The 14,594-nt window shown below is 48.1% G+C and overlaps 1 protein-coding gene across 4 annotated transcripts in view; it reads right to left on the bottom strand.

Moving 5' to 3' along the window:
* Positions 1-14,594, bottom strand: part of PIK3AP1 (phosphoinositide-3-kinase adaptor protein 1) — a 114,524-nt gene that overhangs the window by 10,921 nt on the left and 89,009 nt on the right. For 3 of the 4 annotated variants that reach the window (XM_032312033.1, XM_032312035.1, XM_032312037.1), the window contains 3 exons: positions 12,469-12,541; positions 5,427-5,582; positions 1,074-1,144 (listed from right to left, as the gene is read on the bottom strand). In XM_032312033.1, coding sequence (XP_032167924.1) covers positions 1,074-1,144; positions 5,427-5,582; positions 12,469-12,541 — 300 coding nt within the window. The remainder of the gene's footprint in view (positions 1-1,073; positions 1,145-5,426; positions 5,583-12,468; positions 12,542-14,594) is intronic. The other variant, XM_032312034.1, reaches the window with a different exon arrangement.

The following is a 14,594-nucleotide window of genomic DNA, read 5'->3' on the forward strand; positions in this document are numbered from 1 at the left end:
ACAGTAGCTGCTCGCTGGAGGGGTAGCCCACCCCAAGGACCCTATCTCAGGGAGTCCCCTGGGTTGGCAGTGACCCCCTCCTGTTCATCCCAGCCACTCGTCCCTGGATCAGAATAGATATTTCAGTCTAAGGGAGTAGCTCACCCTCTCCTAAGAGGCCTAGTGGCTCTCAGGGGACTATTTGCCACCATGCATGCAGAGGAGCAGAAAAGGCCAGTGTACAGTGAGAGAAGAAAGCAGGTATGTCCAGGAAGAAGAGACGAAAGAGCATGTGGCCCTGGGGATACACGGAGCAGTGGCCTTGGCTCCACCATTTCTCACGGCTTCTGATCCAGGCACCATATGTGATCTCAACACCCGATTCCCTGATAGTCCTCCTGCTTCTTCTCAGAGATGCCCTTTTGGCTTAACCAGTCAGATAGAGTATCAATTTCTCTCCTTTCCTCCCTCTTTCCCTCCCTCCCTTCTTTCTTTCCTTCCCTCTCTCCCTTTTCGTTGAGGTAGAATTCACCTAACATAAAATTAACCACTTTATTTATTTTTTATTATTATTATTTTTTAATGTATTTGACAGAGAGAGAGAGATCACAAGTAGGCAGAGAGGCGGGGGGGGGGGTTCGGGGGGGGAGGAGTGGGGAGCAGGCTCCCCGCTGAGCAGGGAGCCTGATGCACGGCTCAATCCCAGGACCCTGGGATTATGACCTGAGCCAAAGGCAGAGGCTTAACCCACTGAGCCACCCAGGCACCCCAAAATTAACCATTTTAAAGTGAACAATTCAGTAGCACTTAGTACATTCACAATATTATACAACCACCACCTCTATCTAGTCTCAAAACATTTTCATCATCCCAAAAGGAAACACTGTACTCCCCATGTCCCCCTCCCCCCAACCTCTGGTAACCACCAAATTGGTATTCTGTCTCTCTGATTCTACCTATTCTGGATATTTCACATAAATGGAATCCTACAGTATGTGACCTTCCGTGTCTGGCTTCTTTCATCTGGATTTCTATTTCCTGCAGTGGCATGACCCCTCAGACAAGGAATATGGGGGTGGGGCCCCCACTCTCACCTCATTGTCCCCCTCCATCCCACTGCTCACGCTGAGGAGGCTCCGGGTGCTGGATCGGTTACTCACACTGCCTGAAGGGTACAGACAAAATTAGCTGGACTGTGGAATCTCTCAGGCTAAAATAAAATGCAGGACTCTAGCACTTACTTTTTTTTACCGATAGAAACAATACAGAAGCTGTGAATACGGGATCTTCAAAATGCTGCCATCTTATATCATTTTATTAGCATTTAGATTTTCTTTCAGCATAAAATGAAATGGTTCACCTTCTTATTACCTCTTTTTTCTTCGCTTTATCAGCGCCATTTACTGAGGGCTTACCACACATTACATGCTTTAAAAACATGACTGCACTTAATCCCTGTGAAAATCTTATCTGATACTAGTGATCTGGTTTGTCAGACAAGGAAGCAGAGATGCTCTCTTTCTTACTTGTTCAGTGGTATTTCTAAAATCTGCAAACATCTTGTTGTTGAAGTGTTTTACTTATTTAGGAATTACAGCAAGCATGTACTCACACACACAAACACACACACAGACACACACACACACACACACACACATATACCTTCTAATAAGGGGCCAGTTTGACACAGACAAAATACAAACTCCAAAGCATAATTTATGCTCACAGTAGGAACTATGATTGTGTGAGTTTAGGAGCTCAAGGTTTTTGAATTGGGAATGTATCACCTACATATCTTATGAGGACAGCTCTATCCAATAGAACTTTCTGGAAATATTCTATTGTATACTATCCAATATGGTAGCTTGTGCATATCAGGAATGGTTTTAATTAACTTCAGTTTAAATAACCATATTTGGCAAGTGGCAACCATACTGGACAAGGAGAATTAGAACAAGCTCAAATATGTGATGATCCAGGAGCAAAAAGAACAACAGTCAGTCAACTAAGACAAAAAAACCTGACTTTAATTTACCACTGTCGCCACTACCAGTATTGCCAGATCTTGGGTTTACTGAATTCCTCTTAAAACAGCCCCTTATCATATTAGTTAATAAGGAAATAGTCTTAGTTTCAACTTCATTATGGTATCAATTTTGACCTAATTAATTCAGATGTGTGTTGAAATAGAGCAAGTAAAGATTATAATTTTGGATTATTTCTTAGAAGTAAATGTTTACATTTAAAATAATATATCAAAATACTTAATAAGCAGGGGATTCAGAGTTTGCTTTTTTTTTTTTTTTTTTACTGCTTATGACTTGAGATTATGTTCTCTTTTTTTTTTTAATTTTTTACTTTTTATAAACATATATTTTTATCCCCAGGGGTACAGGTCTGTGAATCACCAGGTTAACACACTTCACAGCACTCACCAAAGCAGAGTTTGCTTTTTAAGGAGCATGTGACCCTTTTCCTTTCTAGTTAGTCACCTGTACATAGAAGTGTCCACTTGGCCAGAATGTCCCCATCCTACCCTTAGCCACAAGGCTAAAACCTCAGGCTGCAATGCTCAGAGAAAATGCTATGGAAACCTTTCCAGATTCCCCCAGTGGAAGCAACCCCTCCCAGTCCTGTGGAGCCAAGTCTCCTGTCCTTCACCATTCTTCATGCCACTCCCTCACAACAAACCAGCCTCCTTCTGAAAGTTGTCCACTGAGAGAGAGCAGAAAGCTGTCCAGGCACTGGCTCCAGGACCCTAGAAATTCACACTCATCAGTTCTCATTGTGCCTTCCCTGGGTATTCCTAAATCTTGAACTCCCAAGTTTGGCTTTGAACCTTGGCTCCCCAGTTCATCTGCCCTGGCCCTCTCCCCTCCCCAGGCTGACTTTCTTACCCACATCCCCTCTGGACTGCATGGTTCGTAGGAGGCTCTGGCCCCTGTCATCACCCCTCTAGCCCGGGGTGGGAGGGGCGGCAGTGCCTTCCTCTTCCCAGCCTGTGTCACCAAGAAGAAAGAACAGACAAGCATCTAGCTCATGCTAGTTTTATGTTTTCTCTACTCCACTACAAGGCCCTGAAGGTGGTCTCCGTTTCTTTTTCATCTTTATGTCTCCAGTGTATAGTCTCACTCAGAATGCATAGAGCAACCCTCAGATATTTGGTGGATAAATGAATGAGGGGGGAAAAGTGACCAAATACAATATGACCCTTAAAAACCATGGACCTGACAATCTATGAAAAGGTTAAAAGTCTTTCTGTAATAAAATTTGTGTTCTATTAAACATAACATTAATATCTTAACTAAAATCTTGGCTATGACCAGATTTAACCTGCAACTGTTCTTCTGTGGTTCCCAAGAGATGACAGCTGCTCTGATCAATATGACATTTGTGAGTGCGATGCAAGGCAAAGCACGATAAGCACCTGCACATCAGGGTCTATCCTCCTGGAATATTCCCTTTCTGGACTGTGTTACCATATAAGTATAAGGAGTTCAGGCTACTGACTTAGAGGCCATAAGGGGAAAGGTCCCAAAGGATGACAGAGCATCTAGGATGGTCCCACCCATGCTGGGCTTACAGCTGAGGACACACGCAGGAGTGAGTGACCCCAACTCACCCACGTGGAGTGGAGTTAAACCAGCTGCACCGAGTCTTGCCCAAGTGCAGTACCAAGTATAAATAAAGGTGCATTTCAAGCCACTGTGTTTCACGGTAGTTTGTTACACAGCAATAGATAACTGAAACTGTATAGCAGGGACTGGAGTAAAATCCGCTGGTCTGGCATTTCATGACATTCTCTAACCAGACGAGGTAGCCATCCCTGGGCCATAAACTGTTGCACAAAGTAAAAAGCACACTTTATGCTTTCCATTCCATCTTTACCTTAAAGTAAAACATACACATAACATCATTTAAGTTAATCTGAACCTGAAATGAGTACTTCCCATTTGTCTTGTTAAATTTCTCCTCCTCTCCACCCCGGAATGCACAGAGGATCTGCACCACTGTGCTCCTCCACCTCTCATCTGAGAGATGGGCCACCTGCCTGGTGCTTCCTCAGCCAGCTGCCATCACTGGGAAAAGCTCTCCCATTTCGGAACTTGTCAGAATTCTCTAAATTGCCTCAGGAGGGCTTTGGATACACATTACCACGCCCCATTATGGAAGGAGGAGTTTTCTCTTCTACCCGGGGTGGAAGCGTCCCCCGTGGTCACGTGATAGGCTTTGGGTCTGTTTCAACAGGTAGCAGTGGCAGGAATGAAAAGCCGAGAGAAGATTGGGGCCTGCTCCCACCCTGGCTTCACCGACTGTGTGACCTTGAGCAAAACTCTTTCCTGCTCTGGATTATACCTGCGCAATCCATAAAGTAAGAAGGGAGACAGGGGCGGGGTTCTTGACGTAAGGCCATGGATGGGCAACCCCGTGTGTGTGTACATACACGCTCCCATGCATTTCTCTGGGAAGAACATCCAGAGCACAGATCAGATTCCAAATGGTCCCTGATGCAGAAAAGATCAAGAACCCCTGGGTTTAGATGACCTTCCTACCCTCATATCCATTTGGGGGTTTTCTGCCTAACATTTAGGAAGCCACGAGTCCTGAAATTCAGTCCCGAGTCTCCTATTCTTTCCTTGTTTTCCTAGCTCTTTTGAAAATGCTCAACTGTGCAAAAGAAGGGAAACACCATCTATTTTGCTGAAGCCGGTGTGCCTGAGGTGCACTACCGCCACCCTAGATATGGAACCAAAGCCCCCACCTCCTGCATGTCCATAAGCAGGTGTTGTCTGTTGCAATCAGACTCCATCAAGCTTTTCAGCCAAAATGTCTCCCACATTTCCTAACTGGATCCTCAATCCTCTATAAGGTTGGAATTCTCAAATGTGAGTCCATCATTTTCTCATGTTTCTGACTTCGCACCCTTTCCTTCTCCTTACCACAGCTGAGGAAGCAGAAGGAACAGTGGTTGAGGGTCTGGGCCTCGGATCCAGGCTGCCCAAGTTCAAATCCTAAAACCACCACTTATTAGCTATTTAACCTGGGGCAAGGCATGAGGACTCCTGTTTCCTCCTCAGTAAACACAGGTCACGGTGCCTATGCCATAGAGCTATTGTGAGAATTAAATCAGAGAATATATAGAAGAGGCTTAGCATATAGTAAATGCTCAGTAAATATTAATTAGTGTCATTACTAGGTTTTTCTAGTTATAAAAGGAACAGTAATAAATTATTACACAAACCTGGCTTTAGGGCATAATGATGTAAAAGATCTTTGGTTCTCTGAAAAAAGGTGAACTGCACAGGCTAAATGTCCCCCATTTCTTACACCCCCAAACCCAAATCAAGCTCCAGCTGGGGTTTGCTGGGCTCACAACAGACTGTTCCCAAAGCCCAAAGGCACCGCTGAGAATGCAGATGTGAAGGCACACCCCCTCCCCCGCTCACTTGCTGTGCTGGAGGTACTATCTGTTTTCCAGTCTCCTCGCCTTAGCTCCGTCCTTGGGGGAAAGGCACTTTTCCTGGGGCCGCTCTCATAGACTCCAAACTCCACTTTGCCAGGCAGGTGCTGTGAGTGCCGAATTGGGACGGTGATCTCCAAGTCTGGAATTAGAAGAAAAAGAGATAAGCTTCGAGGCACCTGCGACCAGACAAACTGCTCATCTGCTCCCTCTCCGCCCGGCTCCCTGGCCCGAACCTGGTGGGTGGGTGCCTGTTGGGGAGGAGAAGGGAGCGAAAGGAAGGGAAAGGGAGGGAGAGAGTGTGGGAAGGTGGGGGGCCCTGCCCAATTCAACACTGAAACTTCACAGACTCCTGTGTGGCCATCACTACGTGATAGAGGAGAGAGGTGGAGGCAAGGGAGAAAGCAAGACTAATGCTTCCACATCAGGCAGAGAGCCTGAGACTGGGGAGAGGTCTGGGGTTGCAGCTCAACCACTTTCCAGCTGTGGGATGTGGAGTACTTCCCTTTCAGAGGGAGGGCCCATGAGCACTGTTGGCCCTAATAGCTGGTTATCCTATGCACCAGCAGAGTTCTAGGAGCTTCCCAACACCCACGAAGTAAACAGTATTATCACCATTCCCAACGGAAACTAGTTCCAGAGAAGTGGAGTAGCACATGGCTGGTAAGTGGGACAGATGGGACTTGAACCCAGGCTTGGAGTCCAGGCTCCTAACCACGACTCATACGGCCTCTGAATCCCTCAACAAATGATGGGTGCTAGGTGCGCAGTCTGCAGCTGACAGCAACGGCCCAGAGGGCTAATGGAAGTGAGTCCATCAGCCCCATAAAAGGTTCTGAGACTTGTGAGGCTGATCAGTGACTTTGGACCCGACAGACTTAGGAAGAGATTATTCCTTCACTCTGCACAGCATTAAACTGGTCTCTTGACTAGCTTAGCCCTCCCAGTAGTTGATCTTCAGTCCTCCCTAGATTTCCACCCTGGGTTCTAGACTGAGCAGAACAAAATATCTGTGAGGGCCCATTGCCCACTTCCTCCCTGGGAGAGTGTGAACACCAGGTGAGCTGGAGTCACAGGGCTCCCGTGATGCCCTGATCATTCCCAAGTCCGGGCGCAGGGCCTCTGGGACAGGTGCGACCAGACAAACTCTGTGTACTTTCCAGCCAGGTGCTCTTATCTCCAGGGCCCCACATCCTCCTCCGCCTCTCCTCTGCTGTGGGACAGGTGTGGCCAGGGGTTCAGGGAGTCCAGGAGCAGAGGTGGCTCCTCGAACCAAAGCCAGAATCTGCCTAAGAACCGCGAATAGGGAAATGACAGCCATAGGAAAGAGGAAGTTCGAGGACAGGGTAGACTGATCCTGTGGGAAACACTACACACAGAGGATGCCACAAAGCTGGACTGTGGTTTGTGTGGACCTCACACATGCCTCATCCTGGAGACGGGTTCCAAGGGCAGTGTTTGGTCCTAGTATTAAACCAGCTTTCTAGGTCTCAGTGTGACACAGATCCTTCCCACACCCTCAGGCTCTCCTCATTACCACGGCTCAGGGCAAGCAGCCTCCTGAGCCTGGAACCACGTGGGCAGAGACCCGCCGGCTGTTCTGCACCTCGGTGTGGGCCCAGAGCGTCTTGGGGCCCAAATGGGTATCAGCCTTTTATTATTTTTTTTTCTTCAGCTTTGACCTGGTATTTTTTTTTTTTTTTAACAACACTCTCTTAAAGGGAGGCTCTTATCTGCTTAATTCACTTTGAGGCAGCGATTTCCCACCCTCAACCGGTTCTAGGAGGAAGGAAAGTAAAATACACAGGAAAAAAAAAAATAGGAGTCAGAAGTTCAAAAAATCAAGTAGAGCCAGTCTATCAAAGCCTGATATTCTTGGAAGAAAGAAACAATGGCAGGAATAGCAACCAGTACTATATTGCACAGTACTTTTCCCAGAGCGTGTCCACATGGGTCATTATACCTGCTCCAAACTTCACTTCTTCCCCGTGAACTTGATAAGTCAGGTACAGCCATGGGTGAGGAAACTGAGGCACAGAGTGGTTTAAGGGATTGTCCTGGATCATAAAGGGATGCAGTGATTGGAGTGGAGGGACAGGAGCCCAGGCTGCCTGGCACCTGGCCTGCTCCTCCCCGTCCTGCCACAGATGAGCCCCCCCCACACACCCAGAACACAAACACAGACTGTCTTCATTGGGGTGTCCAACAAGCCACGGGCCGTGCCAGCCCCTCTGAGTTACACCATCCATGTTCTACACCATCCCAGCAAGAATAAAACAACTCCCCAAGGCTGAAGAAAGACTAGCACGTTATTATGAACAGAATCTTACTTTTTAATTATCCTTGGTATTCTAACCCAAATCAAAGGAAAATAGTTACCGCTTTTCTTTCCTAAGGCAAATGAGATTTCTAAATAAACAGAGACAGCCCTTATGTTTAGAATGGGCTCCGTTCCTAGAAAAGGTCCTTTAAGCAGAAATGCCGTTTGTCAGCCCTAATTTTCCTACAGATCGATGTTACCCTGTGTCACTGGTTTCTAAATGCTTTTCTTTTTTCTTTTTCTTTTGGCAAGGGTGGAGAGGAAGTAGAGTTCTTTTCTTTTCTTTTCTTTTTAAGATTCTATTTATTTATTTGAGAGACAGAAAGAGAGAGAGAGATCAAGAGAACAAACACAGGGAGGGGCAGAGAGAGAAGCAGGCTTCCTGATGAGCAGGGAGCCTGATGTGGGGCTTGACCCCAGGACCCTGGGATCATGACCTGAGCCGAAGGCAGATGCTTAACCAACTGAGCCATGCAGGTGCCCGGGGAAAGCAGAACTCTTTCCTCTGATAAAAACAGAAGCTCAATGTGGAAAACAGATTTCTTTTTTTTAAAGGAGATGCAATGGTCAAAGCAGAGTAGGTTGCCCTAAACCTGTCACAATCCTAATCTCTTCCCCTACATTCCCCTACCCCACCCCAGATGTCTACCCTGTACTTCCACAAGCACACACAAGCAGCCCTGGGGCTATGCAGTGAATATAACATGGAGCATAGGGTCCAACTTCCAAACTGCCTGAGGCTTTCTCTGGAAACTAGATGACAAGCACCCCTCCCCCAAGGAGCTTCCCCCAGACATGGGAGCTGGCGTATAAATGCCCCCACTTTTTGGCCCCTCCCATGGTGCTGTCCATTGAATCCCAGTGTCTCCTGGGACAAGAAGCTCCAGTCTCCACAGTGGTAACTGCATTTTGCTGGTCCCCTCTCTCTTCCTCTCTCACTTCCCCACTCCCCCTGTGTTCCCCGGGATCATCTCCCACATCAGCTCTTTGCTCTCAAATCCTTGTCGGGGAAGAAAACGTTCTAGAAATGGATCATGGTAATGGTTGCATGATATGGGTGTATTTAACACCACTGAATTGTACATTTAGGATCAAGGATAAATGTTATGGGTATTTTACCACAATAAAAAACAAAAACAAGGGGAACCTGGGTGGCACAGTCAGTTAAGTGTCTGACTCCTGGTTTCGGCTCAGGTCCTGATCTCAGATTGTGAGATCAAGCCCCAAGTCGGACTTTGCACGGAGCACAGTCTGCTTGGGGCTCTCTTTTTGTCTTTCCCCACTGTGCTCTCTCTCTCTCAAATAAATAAATAAATCTTTAAAAAAAAAAAGTGAACATGAAAGGAAACTTTTGGGGCTAATGGGTAGAACATTCTCCCTATGGGGGAATGTGGTCGCCAGTTGTTCCGGTCTAGTGTCAAATTAGATATGGTTTGATTTTCTACTAGTTATGACATTAATCAAAGCCCCTAATGTAAAAGTAAAATACTTAACACCTCCCCCTCAAACCTAGCCAGAGGGTCTTCCTCTTGAAGAAGTAGAGGGGAAGGGAAGCGAGGGCATTTAACCATGTTCCTTTGAAAAAATGTAGACCTTGACCATTCTAGTGTAACGACACTGACAGGTATCACTTATTCAGAGCTGATTAGCTTTGGGTGAACTTTGTATAATGTTCCAAAACCCAGGAGTCCAGGACTGGACCCTGGATGGCGAGTCTCAGCCCAGCGCATGCTCCCTGGGGGGACCTGACTGAGAAGACGCCAGCTGCTGTGCAGGTGTGTGGTCCGTAGGGTGTGTCCACGTGCCAGGCATCTGCACGAGGCCCCAGCTGTCCCCTAACTTGTTCAATCCTCACAAAACTCTCATGGGGGAGGCATTTTTTATTTGTGCCACTTTGTAGATGAGGACTGAGGCTCAGTTGGGGTACTTATCTTGTCTGGTTCCCAGCTAGTTGGGGAAAGCAGCAGCTAGGAACTTGACCCCAACCCTGAATGCCACAAGGCCCACTCTGGTCCCCTTTGACTCTCCACCATGTGTGTGGGTCTTGCTTCCGTGTCTCCATTGTCTGGGTGGTAAAGGTGTGAGAACACCCAGAGGGCTCAGTTCTGGACCCCCGCTGCCCAACGCCTGTAATTCCAACACTACAACTCTTGGGACTTAAAACACTCACGTACCACCAAATCACAGCTGTTTTTGAGGCTGTCTCTGTGTCTAAGTATGAAATGTTTCATTTAATCAAGGCTTCTGTCTTTGGGTTTATGCATTCTAGTTTTAAAAAGCACCTCATCCCTTTTTCTACCTAGAACCTATGGTCTGACCTGAAGATTACTATGCAGATCTTGAACCAGATTTTCTGCCTTCTCTCCTTTCTCCTCCCTTCAGCCGAAAGGGCAAACATGTGTGAGTTTCGGTAGCAGAAGCATACATGTAAAATCTAGCCACCCAAGCAGACATCTTAGGATGACCTCTCTGACCTTCTGCCATGGTTATAACCTCTGTATGCCTCTTTTCCCAAATGGTCAAAATCATTAATATTCAGTAGGCTAGGGCCATATGTAAAACACTGCACTAGGCATTGTGGGGCAGGCTCTAGCTGGGAAAATCAGACCTACACAAGGAAAAGACTAACTCATAAATTACCCAGTGGTAAAGATCTTGCTTTATGGGTCTCTATGTCTGGCAGAGAACCTGGCGTTCAGGTAGATGTTTGTGGAATGAATGAATGGTGTTATCAAACATTTTATTCCAACAGAGATTCCTTGAGCCCAATCAAAGTACTGTCCTACATTCTGGGGATTCAGGAAAGCACAGAACAGCCAAGCTCTTGCCCTCAGGGAGCTTACAGGAGATGACGGTGGGGGAATGGGCTAGAAAACTACCGGGAGAATAGGCACATAATTTCAGTCTGTGATATGTGAAAAGAGTGTGAGTAAAAGCACAGTGAGTGGCAGACGGTCACTCTGGAGAGAATGTGGAGAAGGCCTCTCTGAAGAGAACCTACAGCCAAACTCTGAAGGAGGAAAGAGCCAGTCAGTGAAGACATGGGAAAAGTGGAGGAGGGACAAGTGCAAAGGCCCTGGGGAGGGCTGCTCTTGACTTGTTAGAGGAACAATAAAGGAGTCCTTTTGGGATGAGAGCACAGGGTTGAAAGGGAAAGTGGAGGTCAGTGAGGTGAGCTCAGGGCTGAGACCACGTAGGCCCTCTCAGGCCACAGTGAGGAGGGTGATTTTACCTGTGGGACCAGAGCCCTGGAAGGTTTTGAGCAAGGGACTGGCATGATCTGATCTTTTATTTTAAAAGGTCACTGGCTGCAGTTCAGAAGATTAACTGTAGAGGAGTGAGAGTAGACATGGGGAGACAACTGAAGAGGCGCCTCATTCATGCAGGAAGAGATGATGGCAGAATGCATGCAGCTGTGGCAAGGGAGACAGTCAGAAATCATCAGACTGAAGATGCACTTTGGAGGCAGAACCTCTGGGAATTGATGGTTTGAATGCAGGAATGAAGTAACAGCAATCAGAGGCAGCAAAAGAGAAGTGCTGGATGAATGCAAGGGATAGTAGGTCCTATAAATACTCATGTAGGGAATGGGGTGCAGGGGCCCGGGAATGCCTCACAGAGCAGGGGCTGCCGGCTGGGTCTTGCAGCCCAGGAGTCTTCACACAGGAGAGAAAGAAAAGGCATGAGCAAGAGGCCCGTAGGAGGAAGATGTCATTTTTAAAGATGAGGGTGTCACCTGTCTGGCCAGGGTCATGAGAAGTCAGGCTATTGATGGCAGTTGGAGACAGACTATGGAAGTTATACACAAACTTAGTCCTTTATTTACTGGGGCTCTACTCAAGATCCGAGAGTTTCTGGAAGGCTTTTATTGCCAGCTCTACTTGGCATAGGCTGGCCAAAATAAATCATAGAGACCCACCATGCCAGAGGCTCTTGGTGGAAATATTCAATGTAGGCAAATGCCCATCACTGCTCAGGGCTAGCGGTGCCAAGAGGCCTGGTCCTCCGTGTACACAACTGGAATATGTGGCCCTGCTATTGGACCCCTACTCCACCTGGCAGCAGCCCTGCCACTGCTGGGTCCTGGCTTCTGAAGCACTGTGTGCTGTGGACACCCGGGATGCCATTCCCTGCTTCATTCAGAAACAGATACTATATGCATGGGATTTTCTCCTTTCTCTGCTCAAAAAACATGTCTTCCTAAATGCCAAGGGGGAGAGACAGGTGCCTGGGGAGAAAGTTTTATCCTCCTCTTTGAGTGAGAGGACGGGAGATGCAGAGGTTAATCTTTTCATTTCCTTGGTGACATGTCTTATGGGCCAGGTACTAGAGACACAGAATAAACAAGACAGGGGCCCCTGGGTGGCTCAGTTGGTTAAGCATCTGCTTGGTTTTGGCTCAGGTCATGATCTCAGGGTCATGGGATGGAGCTCTGCACCGCACTCTGCACTGAGTGTGGAGTTAGGACTCTCTCTCCCTCTCCCTCTGACCTCTCACACCCCACATGCCCTCTTGCAGGGGGAAAAAAAAAAAAAAGACAAAGCCATTGCCCAAAAGAACCTCAGAGTACAGTGGGGTACCCAGAACTGTAAACAGGGTGATAGGCACTGGGCAAGCATTCTGCCCATTCCAGCCACAGCAGAAAGGAGAGTTAGAAACAACAGGTGCCAGCAGACCCCACAATGCAGCAACCCCAAAAGCTACATACCTGCCTGCTTCCCTGATTTTTGCTTCTCCCTTTGTCTTCGGGTGATGCTGTCTCTCAGCCGTTTAAGATTTTCCTGGAAAAAAATTCAGTTCATTTTCAAAGTATATACGAGAAATAATACCCTCTGGGCATTGACAGTTTCTTTCAGATTTTATGCTGTTTGCAAGATACATTCCATTGCAATAACATCTCCAACATGCAAATGAGACTGAGTGCATTTGCCATCGGCCCCTAGAGAAATTCAAGTACCCGTAGAAGTTGTGCCTGAAGAGCAGACCCCTTTCCTACAACAAAGAGTCTCCCCTTCGCTCTGGTTCCCACCTCTTTCCCAGCCTTATAACCCCCTGCCCTCCTCCTTGTAGGCTCCTTTACCAAGCCAGTCCTGTAGTGTTTGGAAATACTCCATGCACCCATCTGTCTCTGAGACCCTTTGAATGTGAAGGGCGATGATTCCTCCGCATCAGTTCATTCCAGGTCTGGGTCAAGGTCCACCTTCTGCCTTAAGGCTCTCCAGACAGCCCCAGGCCTTAGTGACCATAGATGCCACCTGGCTCTGAGATATGCGGCCTGGCCCAGCTCATTTGTGCATGTGTGTGGCCTTGGGGTGTGTGTGTGTGTTGAATCTTCAGAGACTCTTAAAGGCCAAGACACCAGGCCTTATAGCTTTCCGAGAGCAGGCAGTCAAGTCTATCAGTCATTGAGCAAAGGTTGAATAGACATGTGAGGGCTGTAATTTGTTGCTATTTTAGTAACAACTACCTCAAAGTATCTGAACATCTGAGAGAAAATGCCCAGGGACTAACATCTAGACATCCAGAAAGGTCCCCTGAGAGAGCCAAAGGAGGCCAGCATGGGAGGGGTGTTTGGACTGTGACTACAGCTGAGACTGAGCTGGGTCCAGGAAGCAGCAGGGAAACACGAGAAGGTGTAGGCTGGGCACAGCTTTAAGGTCTGACAGAGTGGAGGTGGGAGGAGTTGGCAGCAAGGAGATCCACCACCTAGAGACTATGTGGCAGGCCCCACGAAGGTGCCAGAAGCTGGCACTGGAGGGCATAGGAAGGAAGGAGCCAATGCAAGAGGAAGGACATCACAGAGCAAGTCCAAGCAACACATGCAGCTGGCTGGAGACAAGGCAGTGAGGGAGAAGAGCCCAAGGGATGGAACGTCTCAACCTCAGAGTCTGGAAGGTAACAGTGCGGTGAACAGAAATGGGGAGCCAGGAGAGGGAAGCAGCCCCAAGGTATGGTTTGTTGCTGGACATGCTGCAAGTCGTGAGCGCCTCAGCAGGACACACCCAGCTGCACCGGTCCACAGGTGGGACCGGAAAGGGGACACAGACTCAAGACCACCTGCACAGAGAAGGACCTGAAGGGAACCTGGGCGGTGCCCACTCACAGGAGGGGAAGTGAAGGAGACAGACAAGTGGACAGAGGCATAGAGGAAAGGGAAGATGGGGGCAGCCCCCAGAACAGTCTTCACAACCACCGGTCCTGGGATGGGGGATGCTCTAGAAATATCCAGAGGCTCTCAGGGCACAGAGTAGGGTCAGCTCCCACAGGCTGGGATTGCCTGCCATTGCAAACATGAGCCCCCGTTGTCAACCATACCCAAGAGTTCTAGGCACGTTCAAGGGACCAGGAGAAGCCTCTTGGATACAGACAGAGACAGCTAACATCTGCTTTGCATTTACTGAGTGCCTGGCATGCTGAGTCCTTTATGTGGTTTACTTTGTCCAATGTTCTCCCTTCACATGTGAGATGGGAAACAGAGGTACGGAAAGGCCGAGGTCATCCAGCCCCGAGTACCAGAACAAGGATGTGACTTGGGCTGCCAGGCCCCGGAACCCTGACTGCTCTTAACTACCATGCTCCGTGGGCCAGTGACTGGCCAGGAGGAAGAAAAACGTTGTTTGCCCAAAGCCAGGCTATTCCCATAGGACCGCAGCTTCCCTGCGTCTCCTAAAAGAGGAGGACCCCGGGTTCCTGTCGGCACTGGAGCACCACCTCACCGTCAGATCTCCAGGAGGAGGGAGGTCGGCCAGCAGAGCGGGGGACCCTCTTTCAGGGAGCACTAAGAAGGCATAAAGTGTAGTGAAGGGAGCATAGACCCTGGTGTGAGAAAGGGCT

Source organism: Mustela erminea, chromosome 14 (assembly GCF_009829155.1).
Source record: "Mustela erminea isolate mMusErm1 chromosome 14, mMusErm1.Pri, whole genome shotgun sequence".
In the NCBI taxonomy this organism is placed as follows: domain Eukaryota; kingdom Metazoa; phylum Chordata; class Mammalia; order Carnivora; family Mustelidae; genus Mustela; species Mustela erminea.